The sequence below is a fragment of the Rhinopithecus bieti genome, unplaced genomic scaffold, assembly GCF_001698545.2.
Source record: "Rhinopithecus bieti isolate Rb0 unplaced genomic scaffold, ASM169854v2 scaffold_73797, whole genome shotgun sequence".
Classification (NCBI taxonomy): Eukaryota; Metazoa; Chordata; class Mammalia; order Primates; family Cercopithecidae; genus Rhinopithecus; species Rhinopithecus bieti.
The window spans coordinates 382,353-399,152 of NW_016827514.1; the positions used below are offsets into that span (position 1 = coordinate 382,353).

General features: G+C 43.4%; 1 protein-coding gene across 1 annotated transcript in view; it reads left to right on the forward strand.

Moving 5' to 3' along the window:
• The window catches only part of LOC108523301 (Down syndrome cell adhesion molecule), a 337,477-nt gene that overhangs the window by 218,638 nt on the left and 102,039 nt on the right, over positions 1–16,800 (forward strand). The window contains exons 16-17 of the mRNA XM_017863826.1: positions 13,745–13,985; positions 16,072–16,218. Coding sequence (XP_017719315.1) covers positions 13,745–13,985; positions 16,072–16,218 — 388 coding nt within the window. The remainder of the gene's footprint in view (positions 1–13,744; positions 13,986–16,071; positions 16,219–16,800) is intronic.

Consider the following 16,800-nt stretch of genomic DNA (forward strand, 5'->3'; position numbering starts at 1 on the left):
ATGTACAAACATGTAATATTCACAGTGAAAACTGAAGAGTACATGTAAAAATATAAGTTGACATTATTTCATCACATTTGATGTAAAGTAGCCTTAGCATAAGTTAAATCCATTTCCAACAAGTAAATTATGTATAATTAGAATACAGTATAAAAAGTACTGGATTAAATTTCAGAAAATTAGATACAACACCCATCTCTACACCTAACCAAAATGACCTTAAGCAAGTCACTCGATTTGTCATTATTGGAACTTGAACCCTTTTCTCTAGTTCTGAGTTGAGTGTTTTATTCATTATATCATAACCAAGAAAGTAGCAGTGCATTTTAATGATAGATTCTTCTCCCTCCTCCCCTCCCAGCACTGACTTGATAGCCATAGAGGATAATGGATGTGGGCCCACTCTGGAATCCATAAAGTGGTCCCTCGATTAACAACCCCAATTTCGATCCCTATGCTAGATGCTGATTCCGCCCACCCCACCAATGGCTCTGGACAGCGCTGCCATTTCTGATGAGATATCTCCCAATAAATGTAAATATTGTGAAATTTTCCCAACAAAAAAAATAGAAGTTTATTTTCAATAACCTAATAATAGATGGATGGGGTTGGGCACAGTGGCACATGCCTGTAATCCCAGCATTTTGGGAAGCCAAGGCAGGCAGATCACTTAACATCAGGAGTTCAAGACCAGCCTGGCCAACATGGTGAAACCCTATCTGTATTAAAAATACAAAAATTAGCCAGGCATGATGGCTCATGCCTATAGTCCCAACTACTCGTGAGGCTGAGGCAGGAGAATTCCTTGAACCCTAGGAGGCAGAGGCTGCAGTGAGGCAAGATTGCACAAGTGCACTCCAGGCTGGGTGACAGAGTGAGTCTCGTCTCAAAATTTTAATTAATTAATTTTTAAAAATAGATAGGTAGTAATTTAATAAAAGTATTCAGAAGACCATCTTAGACAGTTTTATTGGTTCTCATATAATCCTAACTCTGCTTTTCATAGAGAACAAATCAGAAAATCAAGCGAAAGTGAATATGGCATTGAGCATTATAAATGCACAGATACCATACAGGGAGAGCATAGGTGGATATACACTGTTTCATGTGCTGAATGTCCTCAGACAGCAGTCCTTAAGTCATCTCGCTGATGACATTTCCCATCTTTTCAGAGAAATCAAATGAGACAGATAAGTTAGTAAACAGGGCACAGATGTTAGAATGAAAAATCAAAGGGAAACGTATATCCAATCAAGAATTACATAGACATCATCAAATGGCATCTGCTATGTCATGGACCCCTTTCCTAAGGCAAAGGAAAAAACATGACATTAGTTTTATTGTTTAAAACTTGGCTGGACGAAGTTGGTTAGGGTCCATCATAGGAAGAACCCCAGCCAGGAGAGCATGAAGTAGCTGCCCCGGCACAGGTAATTTCCAGACTATTTTCAAGGTAGCATGAAGCAAGATGGAAGAAGACAATGTGTGCCTTCAAATGTATTTCGCTAGTTCAAATACATTTAAGTTAATACATTAAGATGTAACTAACTCTATTTCAAGAGAGCCCATAACATTTTAAAGCCAAACTCTTTTGTTGTATTCAAAAACTCTGAAAGGCTCCTTTACAATTCTTTCAATTCCCATAATAAACTCTTCCTGTTTCTTTTGAAAAATTTAAGTTGAGACCAAAAATGAAAGTACTTTGTGCTTTGAGTAATTATAGATATTTAAGAAATAAAACCATTTTACCTTCCTGTTTTCCCCGCCAGTAACAATTTAAAGTTGGAAACAAGGTTTGTTTTTCTGTAAATAACAGAAGAATTTAGGTGGCAGATCCTCAGTGAATTTAGGAAGCAAGACTTCCCACTGAAGGAGAGTGTGATTCAGGGAGTGCCTATGTTGCTCCCGTGGGCCTGTGTGGTATCTGTGGCACGTGTTGCATCTGGACTTGTGCAGTGTTTCCCCCCAGCATAAGCCAGAGTGTTCACAGGGGCCCTTGGTCTGAATGCTTCTAGCACATTCCTAACAGGGAACATACAGTAGCCTATTGGACAACTCTTTCTTTTCTTTTGTTTTTTTGTTTTTGTTTTGAGACAGCATCTCACTCTATCACCAAGGCTGGATGGTGTGTGGTGGCACCATCTCGGCTCACTGTAGCCCTGACCTCCCAGGCTCGTGTGATCCTCCTACCTCAGCCTCCTGAGTAGCTGGGACTACAAGTACATACCACCATGCCCAGTTAACTTTTTGATTTTTTTTTTCTTTTTTTTGGAAATAAGGTCTCACGATTTTGCCCAGGCTGGTCTCAAATTCCTGGCCTACAGTGGTCCTCCTGCCTCAGCCTTCTAATATGCTGTGATTACAGGCATCAGTCACTGTGCCTAGGCTAGACAACTTTTTCAATATTCTACCCCGAAATACCTATTCTTGCATGTTGATGTCTAAAATTCCCTTTAGTCAAGGCTAAAGCCTTTCATTACCCAAAAATAGATAAGAGGCTACCTGTGGTGGCTCATACCTATAATCCCAGCACTTTCCCTCATCTTCCTGTCTTCTTCTGAGCCCTCAACACTCTGCTAACCTCAGCCCATTACCCAGTTCCAAAGTCACTTCTGTATTTTCAGGTAGCTTTATAGCAGTGCCCCACTCAAAAATGGTTTCCGGTTCATTGGTTCTTTTGGCATGGATGTAAAGCACTCAGGAATTCCTTCCAGTTGTAAAATTAAAGCTCACCTTTCAGCGGGCAGGCTCCTTCTAAGACCTGGATCTTCTTTGGTTCTTCTGGACAGATACTTAGCAAAAATGACAAAGGCTGCAACAACCGTGCATGTGATTGATGCCGCTCACTCCTTTACAAGCGCGCTCTCTCTCTCTCTCTTCTCTCTCTCTCAGTTTGACTGTCACAGCTTCCACCTGCCTCCTGGCAGTGCCATTCCCTGCCATTCCCATCTGTGTGTCCCTTCCAGCCCAGGGTCACTCTCACCCACTACCTGCTCTGAGCCTCATCCCTGTGGATTCCAGGACTCAGTTTGTCTCCATACTTACCCTCTCCTCCTATATCACGTGAGGGTTCTGTTAGTTATTCTTGAATTTATATTATTAACAAACATGGAAGAGAGGGAGGGAAATGGAGACAGTTCCAGTTTAAAGACCTACAAGGTAGACAGAGTCTGCCCTGTGCACCTGTCAGAGCACTGGTCGGGGCGACTCCTGGCTTGGCTCCCTGCCCCAGGCTCCAGCTTCCCAAACCCTGCCCTCCTCAGTGGATAGGGCCTGTTTGTTCCCAAGGAAGATTCTTCTTCACCCTCCTTTCCTCTCTTTTCTCATCAAGACATCCAGGTTGCCTCCAGAGCATGCAGACCCGGTGGTTTGTTGGGGTGAGAGGTGGATATGGATATGTCTCCATATCACTCAGCTCCACCCCAGCCCAACTGATCTCCTTACCAGCCGTGTTGGATCATGACTGACCCTCCACTGGCGCTGTCTTACAAAGCTTCCAGAATCAGATGCTGTCTTCTCCCACCCCACAAAACTGCTACTGAGCATTTTCCATGGCCCCATGACCATGCCTTTGAAATCCTGCCTCTTGTGCTTGTTTATCAGATTAGGGTCAGGGAGACCCTCCCTCCCTTATCTCTGTGGCCTTTCTTGGGCCCCTGCCCTGCCCTCCTTGGCCATACTACCATTACAGGGCCTCCATTACCTGCAGAGGGTCTACTCTGGGTTGAGCCTTCCAGGCATGTGTGGTGGGCCAAAGCCCTTTGGGTTCACTCAGCCACTGCTAAATAGTTGGGGCCCAGCCTTAGGCTTACAGACTAGCATACCCCCTCTTTGGCATCAGAGCACACCCTCTAAGTCCCCATTGTCGGGCACAGGAGATAGGTGGGGGCATTTCCAGAGGCCACCCCTCAGAGCTGATTCATAGGAAGCAAAGCCCGAATTCCCTTGTTTGGTCCTTGGCAGAGAGCACTGATAGGCCTCTGTAGCTGGTAGGAAATACTAACTGTGGCTAGCAGGTGGTATGAGATATGAAGAACAACAGAATTCAAAAACGGAGTGTCCCAGCAGGAGGAGCTATTTCACAGGTGTTTGTTGGCTGGATGAATACAGTGGAAGCTGTCCTACACTTTAGAAATGGAATAAATGGAGTTTTGCTTTGCAGTAGTTAACCTCAATTCCATATCGTAAAATTATCAGTCTATTTCTAGCATTCAGCATTTATGTCTCAAGGCAAAGCCCACATACACCCTTGGCCACCCTTTCCTCCTCAGCTGCCAAGTCTGACTAGAATATGGCAGCTCCAGCCTGCAAATAACATTCTTGGCTCTCAAGACAGCACCTATTTCAAATAATCTGTCATTTATCATTTATTTATCAAACTGAAATTGCATAGCCCCTGAGTTCTAAACACTGTCTCATTATCAGGTTTTGTGGCCCTTTTCTATTTCATGAAATGTGGACACTTCATCCTTTCCTAGCTCCTCGAAAGATAATGACTTTGGGGGAGTCAGTCACATGCCTGTATATCTCCCCGTTATGAGACCTAGGACACAGATAGTGTTTTTAATACAGTGCAACTCTAAGGAGAGATATATGAACAAAAATACCATTTAAGGCCAGAAGCAGTGGCTCACACCTATAATCTCAGCACTTTGGGAGGCTGAGTTGGGCAGATTATTTAAGCTCAGGAGTTGGAGACCAGCTTGGGCGACATGGCAAAAACCCATCTCTACAAAAAAATACAAAAATTCGCCTGGTGTGGTGGAATGCTTGTGATCCCAGGTACTCAGGAGGCTGAGGTCGAAGGATTATTTGAGCCTGGGGAGGTTGAGGAGGCAGTGAGCCATGATCCCACCACTGCATTCCAGCATGGGTGACAGAGTGAGACCCTGTGAAAAAGAGAAAAGAAAAAAGAAAAGAAAAGAAAAAAAGGAAGGGAGGGAGGGAGGGAGGAGGGAGAAAGGAAAGGAGAAGAAAGGAGAGAAAAGGAAAGGAAAGGGAAAAGAAAGGAAAGGAAAGGAATTATTTGAGGCAGTAATGTAAAAAATCTCCTCTCTCTGACGTAACTCCCTCAAAATCCATTGTCCATGGACCAAGATAGCCAGCTGGTTCTCACACCACCTACACACGTATTGTAAAGCAGAATCCCTTTAGTGCTGCGTAAGGTAGATCTTTAAATTGCTCCTAAGACCAGGAAGGTCTAACAGTTTTATGTGCATTTATTCCCTTTTGTTCTGCAAAGAACCAGGAAAATGGGTTATTGGCTAACCTGAGAAATGGGGGAATGCATCGTTACTGCTTTTTCACTAAATAGTCTCTTCAGGCAAAGCCAAATCGAAATCACTGAGTGACTCCCAGTGATAAGCACAGTGATTCTCAGACTTGAGGGAGCACCAGTATCCCGGAGGCTTTTTAAAACACACCTCACCAGGCTGCACCCCCAGGGTTTATTCTAGATTCAGGAAGTCTGAGTGGGTCCCCAGTTCTTGCAGCTCTAACAGTTTTCCGGGTGATGTGGATGTTGCTGGTAGCCACGATGCTACTACATACAGGCTCCATAGGTTCTGTCACATAGGTATGTCCCTAGCTTCATCTGTACTTGTACCATCCCCCACCCCTGTGATCACCATGGATACCTCACCTCAGAGTCACTTGAGCCTCTCTCCATTCCTTGGTGTCTTCTGTCCTTGCTCCTGGATGTAGCTGTGTTAGCCAATTGCTTTGCCGACAGCATTGCACCCTCCAAGGCAACGTCCAGTCACCCTTCAGCTCAGGTGAAGTGTGCTCTTCTCTGGCAATCCTTCTGACCCCAGTTTCCCCTCCATAGTACCCTGGGCAAACCTTCAGCACTGCAGCTTTCTGAACACTGATTAACTCATAGGTGTCCCTGGTGTGCCATGCCTTGTGTAGAACAGACACCCAGTTAAAGTTTGTTCAATGTGATGCGCCCATTCACTGAGCCAGCTTATGGAGTGGCTACTGTTTATGTTGGAAAGCAGGTAAGGGTGGGGGGCGGGGCGGGGGGGGCGCTGCAGAAAATGCACAAAGATGAAAAAGACTGTGCCCAACTTGTCACATAAGGGAAACGAGGACAGATTACATTTTAAGTGGATTTGGAGGAATCTAAAAAGAAAATGTTCAATTCATTTCCCAACTAAATTATTCAACATGCCTGAGAAAGACAGGGTTCTTCAAACATGAAATTCTGCAATGAGGCTTTTAGCTGACTCTGGCCAATAGGTGAATTCTGCACATCCAGCAAAAGTCATTTCCTTTCAGTGGGAAGGGGGAGGGAGGCATGTGGGAAACAGAACATGGCTGGTAGTCTTCAGCACAAGAGATACCTGTTCTAATCAGCCACATCCAGGAAGGTACGGTGAGCATTTGCACATCTACTGTTTTACTGTCCCTTTAAATGATGGAGCATCTGCCACAGGCGGCTTGTAGCAGACTGATTAGGAAGGACGTATAAAATACAGTCACTTGCACACCGTGCAAATACATTTACACGGTGCAACTGTTGTCATGGAGATCAAAAGAGAAGGTTTCTTAAAGAAAGTGGGGGTTGGGAGGGATTTGGAAGCTGGAGAAAGGGCGTCTGAGAGGATGAAAGGAGGCTGTTTAGGAGGACTACAGGAGAGAAAAACCTGCCACACCAGGAAAGGGGAGAGAGAGAAAAAAAACCCGCCAGGCCATGGCAGATAAATGAAAGAAATGAGAAGAAATCAGGATCATTACTGGATCCAAAGGCAAATGAATGGGGGAGTAAAGTTCAACACAGGAAAAACAATCTTTGTGTGAGAAACCTAACAATGAGCAGGCATGACCTTCTCTTAGATTTGCATTGCATTCAACGGGATTTGAGAAGAGGCAAACAGAAAGCACTCACTTCAGAAAGCAGTCTGTTGTTTGTAAATATGTCCTCAAGGATTTCTTTAATTTAAACACATTTCTGAATTTCAGCATTTTCCCCTGTGGAAAGGACCTCATTTTATTGAGTTCTTAAATAAGAGTAGAAGGGAGCCCTTAGGTTTTTTTATTTTTTATTTTTTCCATATACTTACTTTTCAAATGACTTCTTTAATTTGTCTTAAGATGACTGGTTACCAAGTGAGATTTGCTGTCAATCTGTAGGTCCATCATCATAAAAACATGTAACCCACCGGCTGGCTGAATAAGTGAGCAAATTCTCTTTCTGGAATCATTCTTTTAAGAAGGACAAAAATGAATGACAGTGTTCAAATAAATTGGCTCATCAGAAGCTATTTTCATCCCTGGTGGGGCCTGGGCAATGAAGGTCAACCCCTCCAAATCCTGCCTCAACCTGTCATCCTTCTGTGTAGGCCAGCAGGCTAAGTCCCAGCACAGAAGCCAACCCTCAGCTTGAATCCACACTTCCCGGCTGTCACATTGGACTGCTGAGTTCTCTGCTTCTCTTCAACAGCTAAGCCAGGCCTCTCTTCAACAGCTAAACCATGTGTCTGCAGTCGAGGAATTCCTTCTGACTTCATACCTTTGCCATCAGTCCTTTACCCAGTTAGATTATAAACCTGTATCTGCGATCATTCTTACCCACCTCTTTTCTTGCACCTCATGTGTGTTCAAAACCATTCTCTTCTCCATCTGCAAGAACATCTTCTGAGAACATCCCAGTGTTGAAGCCCTGATTTAGACAGGGGGAAATAGTAAGTGAGATTACATTCTGTAGGGTTCCTTGCATTCTAGGGCTTGCAATGCTATTCTTTGAAACCACATGTTTCATCGAGAATGGTGGCCACCAGAGGAGTGGAAGTGATGAGTGAATGCCAATGGAGACCAGGGAGGGAAAGGGCTTCTTGGTGAGAGTGGTCTAGGGAAGAGCCCTGGTGAGCTGGGAGCTGAGCTAGCCTGCAGAGAAGGAGTAGAGTGGGTATTCGTTGAAAGAAGAAAGAAGAACATTTTTTGACAACAGCTTTTATAAGGTGGGAATATGTAAGACAGTTGGGATCCCCACCCTCTTTCAGGCAGTCAGAGAGGAACCCAGGTGAGCAAGCAATACCCAGGAGGCATTAGTCTTGAAAGATGAGGCAGAGATCAGATCTCACAACAGGTACTACTGAGATCAGGAGACAGAGATCAAAGAGGCATGGTCAAAGTGGTTTCGTAGGAAATTTGTGTTCTCCAATATTATGCAACTCAGATTCAAAATATGTTTCCAGATCCCTACCTGATTTCTTCTTTTCCTTTTCTTTTTACCCCACCATTAACCTCATTCACTGAGTTTCATGAAAGTGAATCATTACTTCCACCCATGTATCAATTGTTCTACAGTGCTAATTAACAACCTTAATACAGTGTTCTAAAGATCATTTCCCTATGAGGATGTATTCTCTATACCCCAGAAAACCATCTCCCTTTGTTCCAAGTAGACACATGCTCCAAGCAAAAATGTCTAAAGCATCATTCAAAACAATTTTTCCAGTAAAGGATCTTACGCACTAATATTTCTTGGGAATATGAAACCCACTGCCAGACAAATGGATTAAAATGTCTCCACTAAACACACCTTCCACTCCTACTGACTTGTCTATAACTCAGAGTGAGCCTCTAGTGTCATTTTTGAAAACCTGAACTACAGGCCCTAACATTTCTTATACTTAATATACAAAATCCCTACATTTATGGATTTTTTTCAGAGGGTGTTTTAAAATACATCCACAAGGATTTCTTTAAATACATTTCTAAATTTCAATCTGACTAGTCTATCTACAAATTAATAAAGTAACTTAAACTTTCCCTGATGGAGTAAGAATTTTGCTTGCTTTTATGCATAAAATATACAATTTTCTCTTCATGTGATCCATTAAATTTTCCTCTGATTAGAAATGCTATGTATAGTGTAACTTTACAAAACTAAGAAACTTTGCAAAAGGGTGAAAAGTTCTCTGAGGCTCTATGAGTGGTTAATACCAAATACAACTTTGGAGAATTCCTACTCTGTACTTGCCTTGAGACAGTTGTTTTAACATATTTGACCTTTTGTTTCTTCATCCGTAAAGAAGTATACTTATACTCTGTGGGGTTTTTGTGGGAAAGAAAATGAAATAATATACATAAAGTACCAATTACAATGGGAAGCAAACAGTGTTCAGTAAGTGGAATTGGAGGTGGTAGAGGTGGTAGTAGTTGTAGTGGTCATTGTGGTGGCATTCATGTTGGTGTTGGGATAGTGATGGAGTGATGGATGATGGTGGTGGTAGTGATGTTGGCATTGGGATTGTGATGGAGTGACGGATGGTTGTGGTGATCGTGATGTTAGTGTTGGGATAAGTGATGGAATGATGGATGATTGTGGTGATAGCAATGTTGGTGTTGGAATAGAGGTGGAGTGATGGATAGTTGTGGTGGTAGTGATGTTAATGTTGGGATAGTGATGGAGAGTGATGGATGGTTGTGGTGATAGTGATGTTGCCATTGGGATTGTGATGGAGTGATGGATGGTTGTAGTGATAGTGATATTGGTGTTGGGATAGTGATGAAGTGAAGCATCTTTTTAGTAATAGTGATGGTGGTAACATCAAGGATGATGATGGAAGTAGCAGAGGTTGAAGTGTGGTTTGTTGGTGAAGTTTGTGATAAATATGGTGGTAAAGTTGGAAGAAGTGATAGAGGTGCTTCTACCTTTAGGTTATTTTTATGGCGGTGATGTTGATACTGGTGGTTGTAATGTTGGTGATGTCAGTGGTGGAGATGCTATTGGTGGTGGTGGTGGTGTTCACAGTATTTTTGGCAGAGATGAAGCTGGTGGTGATGATGGTGGTAGAGATGATAGTAGTGATGGTGGTGGCTTGGCTGTGTGGGGGACCTGAGGGAGTGACACTGATGTTGGCAGTGGTGACAGTGACCTGCAGAGGTGGTACACATTGATTGCTGGTGGTGGGCATCATGGTGGAGGTGCCAGTTAGTGTTGTAATTGAAATAGAAAGATAACCTAGAGATGAGTCAGCACACTACCTTTTTTTTTTTAAAAAAAAACAGCTTTATTGAGATACAGTTAGCATGCTATAGTATTCCCTATTTTAAGTGTACGATTCAGTGGTATTTCATATGTTTACAGAGATATGCAGCCATAACCATAATTGTAAACATTTTCATCACCCCACAGGGAAAGCTTGCAACCACTGGCAGCTGCTCCCATCCTCCCCCACTACCTTTTAAGTCTGTTTTTAAATCGTATAGTTTGGGAAACTCTAAGCTATGAAAGTATATGTTCCCTTTATAGGAAACACATCTCACTTCTTCCTCAGGTGCAACGATTTATTCTGCATGAAAACTGTAGATCGTATTAGCACCCTGAAAAAAAAAGATGTAAAAACACTACTGCCATTGAATAACACATAACTCTTCTCTACATATTTCATTTCAAAATTGGAATATTAAGAAAAATAGAGGAGAGCTCTCATTTGTTCCTTGTGACATAGTCCCTTAACTTACCGTAGTATATTATACATCTGGAAGAATAATAACCAAAAAAGCCCTATCTCATTAACAGCCAATTGAAACATGGACTTAAAAATAAGACAGTCATCTACTTGTGGGACTTGAGTTCAGTAAGTAAACTTAGAAACAGAGAAACTATATTGTGAAGATGTTTAACATAGCATTTGTGGTAGTAAATAAATCCGGAAACAACAATATCCCCAACAATAAAAAAAAATGGTTAAATAAAATAAAACATCAATATGATGGAATATGATATTTAAAGATTAAAGTAAAGATGGGAATATAATCATAATAACATATTAAATGAAGAAGAAAAATTCAGACACCAAGTTGTACAGGCTACAAACACAGCTATGTGGGGCAAAACACTTTACTTTAGATGAATAGGCTGAAATGCATCAAAATGTGAATAGAGTTGCATTGGATAGAAATGGTGGTGGTTTACTTTTATTATAAAAATGAGATAATTATTCTGCACAGTATTTTGCAGAAGTTTCAACTAAGAAAAAATAAGCTTTATTTTGGAACTCACAGTACTAAAGTGTAGTTCTTCTAAGAAAATGTAAAGAATTTTCTTTTCTTGTTAACAAAATATTGAAATGGAACAGAACAAAAACACCTGTGTTGTCTATTATACTTAAGCTTCTTAGAATGTGTTTTCACCCATGGAGAGGAAAAAAAGGAAAGATTTCCCCATTCTACCTGTAAAACAGATGACAGGCAGGATTAATCCCACCAAACTGGAGGAACTACATGTCAGCAAGCAGGTCCCTTCATTCTTGTGGAGGATTTCGCTAAATTGGTTACTCTATGAAAACATTTTCTCACAGGCATTTGACTCCACTGTCTACACTTCTTGACCGGACTCCACATTCCCCATACTGTGAATCCAACTTGCTGTCTTAGGGAGCCTTAAAGCCTCACTGGGAGCCAGTTGAACAATTAGAATATTTAATGGATGTAAACCTCATTTAAAAATAATATTATTTTATTGGGCTCACTATATCTAACATTAAAACACTGTGTAAAATAGGGGAAATCTCCTTGTTGGTAAATTTGACTTATAGGTGATGTTGGCAGAGAAATTAATTTAATTAATTAGGTTACATAAATGCAATTCAGTGGTTGCAGCAAAACAATTTTCACGTAGAGTAATTGAATTTTCAAAACACAGAATCTTGAGATCTGTTTCTAAACAGTGTGAAAAGCCATAGCCCATCAGTGCAAAAGCCAGCACATCTGTGGATTCAGAGGTGCATAGACATTTGTTTATAATAAAAAGGGTATGAGCTCTTCTACCAGGATCTAACTCTGAGCCAACAGATACAAATAATAAATGGTTTACGTGACTGTTTCACTGACACCTGCTGGCACCATGAATATACTACATTAGATTGGCTATTGGGAAAAGCAAGTGGAGTCCAAGAAAATCATAAATGGAGAAACTTGCTGTGAACAATAAAAATGATTTTACTGCTCTTGAATAAGTCAGAATGACTACTAATGACAGTCTGAGGCTTGGAATCCCCTGGGAAGTGAGTATTAGGCAATCCATAAGTGTTTGCTGAATCCATCAATGCTGCTCATCAGCTTAAAACCTTCTTCTGATTTCTCCCTGTCTGCCCTGCCCCAGTCACATTTGGCAGGTTTCCAAGGTCTTGCTCCACTCGGTCTGTTCCCTCCTGACTCACTGCTGGGGCAGGTGCACACCCTCTACAGGCTCCACTCACCCCATCCTCCTTCCACTTCTCTGAGCCGTGCCCCACCAAGCCCACCTGGGCTCTGAGTCTTCCCACCATTTCAGAACACCCACACTAACACTTTCTGGATGCCTGCTGGCCTTCACCTCCCTACCATGCATGTCCACACTTTTCTCTACAGATTCTTAAGTGCTTATTTCCTCTCTCCAGGTCGATTATAAGCACTTTCAGGACGGAGAAAGCTTTCAGAGCCCTGAGAGATCTAGATCCATAGTTTGTACTTAAATATATGTGTGTATATGTATATGCATACATACGTACATGTATACATATATACACACACACACACATAAACAAACATATCTGTTGACTGCCTGAAAGTCTACAAAACCTTTATTTCCTAGAGCCGCATCTTGGTGGCATTCGTATACCTTTTTTTTTTTTTTTTTTTTTTTTTGAGACTGAGTCTTGTTCTGTCACCCAGGCTGGAGTGCAGTGGTGCAATCTCGGCTCACTGCAACCTTCACCTCCCAGATTCAAGTGATTCTCCCATTTTAGCCTCCCAGGTAACTGGGACTACAGATGCCCACCACCATACCTGGCTAATTTTTGTATTTTTAGTAGAGACGGGGTTTCACCATGTTGGCCAGGCTGGTCTTGAACTCCTGACCTCAAGTGATCTGCCTGCCTCAGCCTCCCAAAGTGGTGGCATTACAGGCACGAGCCACCACACCCAGTCTTATACCATTCTTGAAAAGGCTCCAGTTTCCAAATAAAGTCCTACACATCGGCCTAAATCCTACTTTGACCTGGTGGACCATCTTCACATCAGCAGGGTGGAGTTAGCACCAGCCTCTCTCTTGCCCCCAATTTAATCACCCCCAAATGATTCCAGAATGACTCAGGGCTTCCTGAAAGAGATTACCTTTCTATAGTGTGTACACTCACCTTCACATGCCAGTTTTCAACCTGGAAACACCGTGGTTCTGGGATATTTCCTTAGAATATAAGCTCCGTGAGGACAGAGGTCTTTTGTTTTCTTACATTTCCAAACTGAAGTCTGTTCCCTGGTGCCTGGAACAAGGCCTGGCACAGAGCAGCGAGCCCAAGAGTTCTTGCTGGGTGCAGGCCTGAGGGTCAGTCACACCCCATTGTAAGTGTACCTGGAGATGCCACAAACATGATCTGTATTTTGACACTTTCTCGCCAATTAGACAAGTCAACCAGGACAGCATGAAGGACAGAATGAGAGCACAGGCTCTGGGGCCAGACACCTGGGTTCAGATTCCCCTCCTGCCATGTATACTCAGGTGACCTCCAGTGTCCATTGACGGTCCAGTGGCTCAGAGGGGCTGAGAGGGCCGGATGCACTCGCAGGTAAAGGAAGGGTGCCTGGCACAGACCAAGCACTGCACATGGCTTTGCAGCTGCTACTGGACCACTGCCCCAGCATCACGGCAATGACGCCACTTTATTTCTGCTTTCCTACTGGGTGTGGGCGTTGATTTCACTCTTGTCCTACCTCAAGACTTCTTTAGTGTGTTCTTTTCTCTCCTGTTTAGGCTCCCAAGAAACATTTGCAAAATGGGATTATCCGTGGCTACCAAATAGGTTACCGAGAGTACAGCACTGGGGGTAACTTCCAGTTCAACATCATCAGTGTCGACACCAGCGGGGACAGTGAGGTTTACACCCTGGACAACCTGAATAAGTTCACTCAGTACGGCCTGGTGGTGCAGGCCTGTAACCGGGCCGGCACGGGGCCTTCTTCTCAGGAAATCATCACAACTACTCTCGAAGATGGTAGGTTCGGCCCGGCCCTGGTGGTGACTTTCCCTCCGCAAAGGTTCCCTCGGGTCTCCCCCGGGGCTCCCCCAACCTCGCCGCCCCCGCTCCTCCCTCCGCTGACTTTGCAGTGACCTGCAGGGCCTGGGGTCTCGGGTGGGAAAGCCTTGCCTCATGACCTCGCCCACCCCACTGATTCGCACCCCTCAGGCTGGGCTGGATTGCAAAGCCAGCAAGTCCCTCCCTTTTCAGACTCTTCCTCATTCATTTCGGGTACAAGAATTGGGCTTTTCTGGAGTGAAGGGGAGGCTCTCCCTATTACTGCAGAAGTCTCACAAGAAGACAGAAATGCTATTTGCTAAAAAGCTTTCTCCCAAATGTTAAGAAAGTTTTGTTAAATTTATTGTTTTTTCAATTGCTTTCTATTTTCAAGCAGTCTGAGCCCAGAGAAAAGGAATTTTCAGATCGCACAGTGATCGATCGCCCCCTAGCGGCCATGATGAATTAATTAGCCCTTCCAGGGTGACACAGAAAAACCCAGAAGCTCTAATTTCCAGTAGTGTTTGTAAATAAAGAACCCTGGTATCCAAACGCACAGTGTTTCAGGCAGAAAGTTAAGATATGGGGGTTATTTGTAGCAATAAGTGGTAGCTTTCAAGGCAGCAAGCTGGCACTGCATTTACCTCTTGTGCAGTTAGCCATTTGATCATAGTTGTTTTGTTTTTTTTTTTTTTTTTGAGACGGAGTCTCTCTCCCGAGTCTGGAGTGCAGTGGCGCGATCTCAGCTCACTGCAAGCTCCGCCTCCCGGGTTCACGCCATTCTCCTGCCTCAGCCTCCCAAGCAGCTGGGACTACAGGCGCCCGCCACCTCGCCCGGCTAATTTTTTGTATTTTAGTAGAGACGGGGTTTAACCATGTTAGCCAGGATGGTCTCGATCTCCTGACCTCGTGATCCGCCCGCCTCGGCCTCCAAAAGTGCTGGGGTTACAGGCGTGAGCCACAGCACCCAACCCTTGATCATAGGTTTGAGGAAGCAAATATGACTTGCACCTGTAATATCTGACAATTTTTGCAAGGAGAGGAGTCTTCAGTGACTTGCAACTTGAACACTGGAATTGTCTATCTTCATAATCTTTGCAATAGTAGTTAAATATGCCTTTGTTTTGCTTCAATGCTCATTTTCATTAAGATGCTTGTTTCAGCCAGTATTTTGCACCCCCTCCTAGTGCCAACAGTTAAGATTTACAAAAGCTCAGTAGTAAAAATGCTTTCAACATTCTTCTGACCCGTCTCCTCGTCTGTGGTCTCTCTTCCCTCTGGGGAAAGGGATGAGGATGAGACAGGAAATCTGTGACTGTATTTCTACTTTTTAGCACTTTACAATGGTTAAGCTTCCAATTTATATGCCAGATATTACTAAATACAGAGGTACTGTACTCTATAAAGTAAATGCAACTTAAAGAAGTAACTTCCAAGAGTAAGGGGAAAATAAATCAGACAAACAATGATCTTCTACTCAGGCAATAAAATTAAGAAGCTGTCCTAAAAGTAAATTAAGTTGGAAAGAGAGACTATGGAATCCATTAGAATATATGCATTGACTCATGATATTTTACTGAGTTATAAAGATTTATGTAGAGAAGTGATCTTTGTTATTTTTTCTTTTTTTTTTTTTTTTTTTTTTGGAGACGGAGTCTCGCTCTGTCGCCCAGGCTGGAGTGCAGTGGCCGGATCTCAGCTCACTGCAAGCTCCGCCTCCCGGGTTTACGCCATTCTCCTGCCTCAGCCTCCCGAGTAGCTGGGACTACAGGCGCCCGCCACCTCGCCCGGCTAGTTTTTTTTGTATTTTTTAGTAGAGACGGGGTTTCACAGTGTTAGCCAGGATGGTCTCGATCTCCTGACCTCGTGATCCGCCCGTCTCGGCCTCCCAAAGTGCTGGGATTACAGGCTTGAGCCACCGCGCCCGGCCTATTTTTTCTTTCATTTTGGGGTTGAGTGCATTTTTTTGCTTGCATATGGAAATATTAAAATATGTTGCTTTTACAGTATTGCTTTGCTCATAAACCACCTACAGTTATTACAGATTCTAATTATTTGATTTCAGTGCCCAGTTACCCCCCTGAAAATGTCCAAGCCATAGCAACATCACCAGAAAGCATATCAATATCCTGGTCCACACTTTCCAAGGAGGCCTTGAATGGAATTCTCCAGGGGTTCAGAGTCATTTACTGGGCCAACCTCATGGACGGAGGTAAGAGGACTCAACTAGGACTTTGGGTTTGCCTCCAGAGAATGCATGATGGAATTTGCAGACCCCTCCTAACTCCTAACAAGGGGCTCAGGATACGGCGGGCACCTCTTTATCAATAGACACTTTCCCCTTTTCTATCATCTCTCATTTGACATTGGAACAGGTCTCTCTGTTTAAAACATCACACACCTTCTAAACCCAATTTGAAGCCTAGGCGGGGGCGGCACTTGGGAAATTCAACATAGATGTGTTTTCCTAATTGTGAGTGTCTATGTCAAGTCTCTGCAGGCAGCACCAAAACCTCCATCTCTACCTAGAACATTCTATGTGATAGGTATTCTAGAATGTTGGTGCCTTCCTGTTTCCCAGATAGAACTCCGCGGGGAAACGTTAAAGTTCCTGTAGCTGTGCTGTAAGTGGGTGTGGGAAGAGTGCCCAGGCACACGGAGGGGGCACTAAGGAGAGGGCCAGGAAGTTCAGGGCCCTCTCGTTTTGTCTCCTGTTTCTCTTTCTCCTCTTTCTTCCCCTTCTCCTCCTCTCTTTTCCTTGTTCTTTATCGTGTGTGTGTGTGTGTGTGTGTGT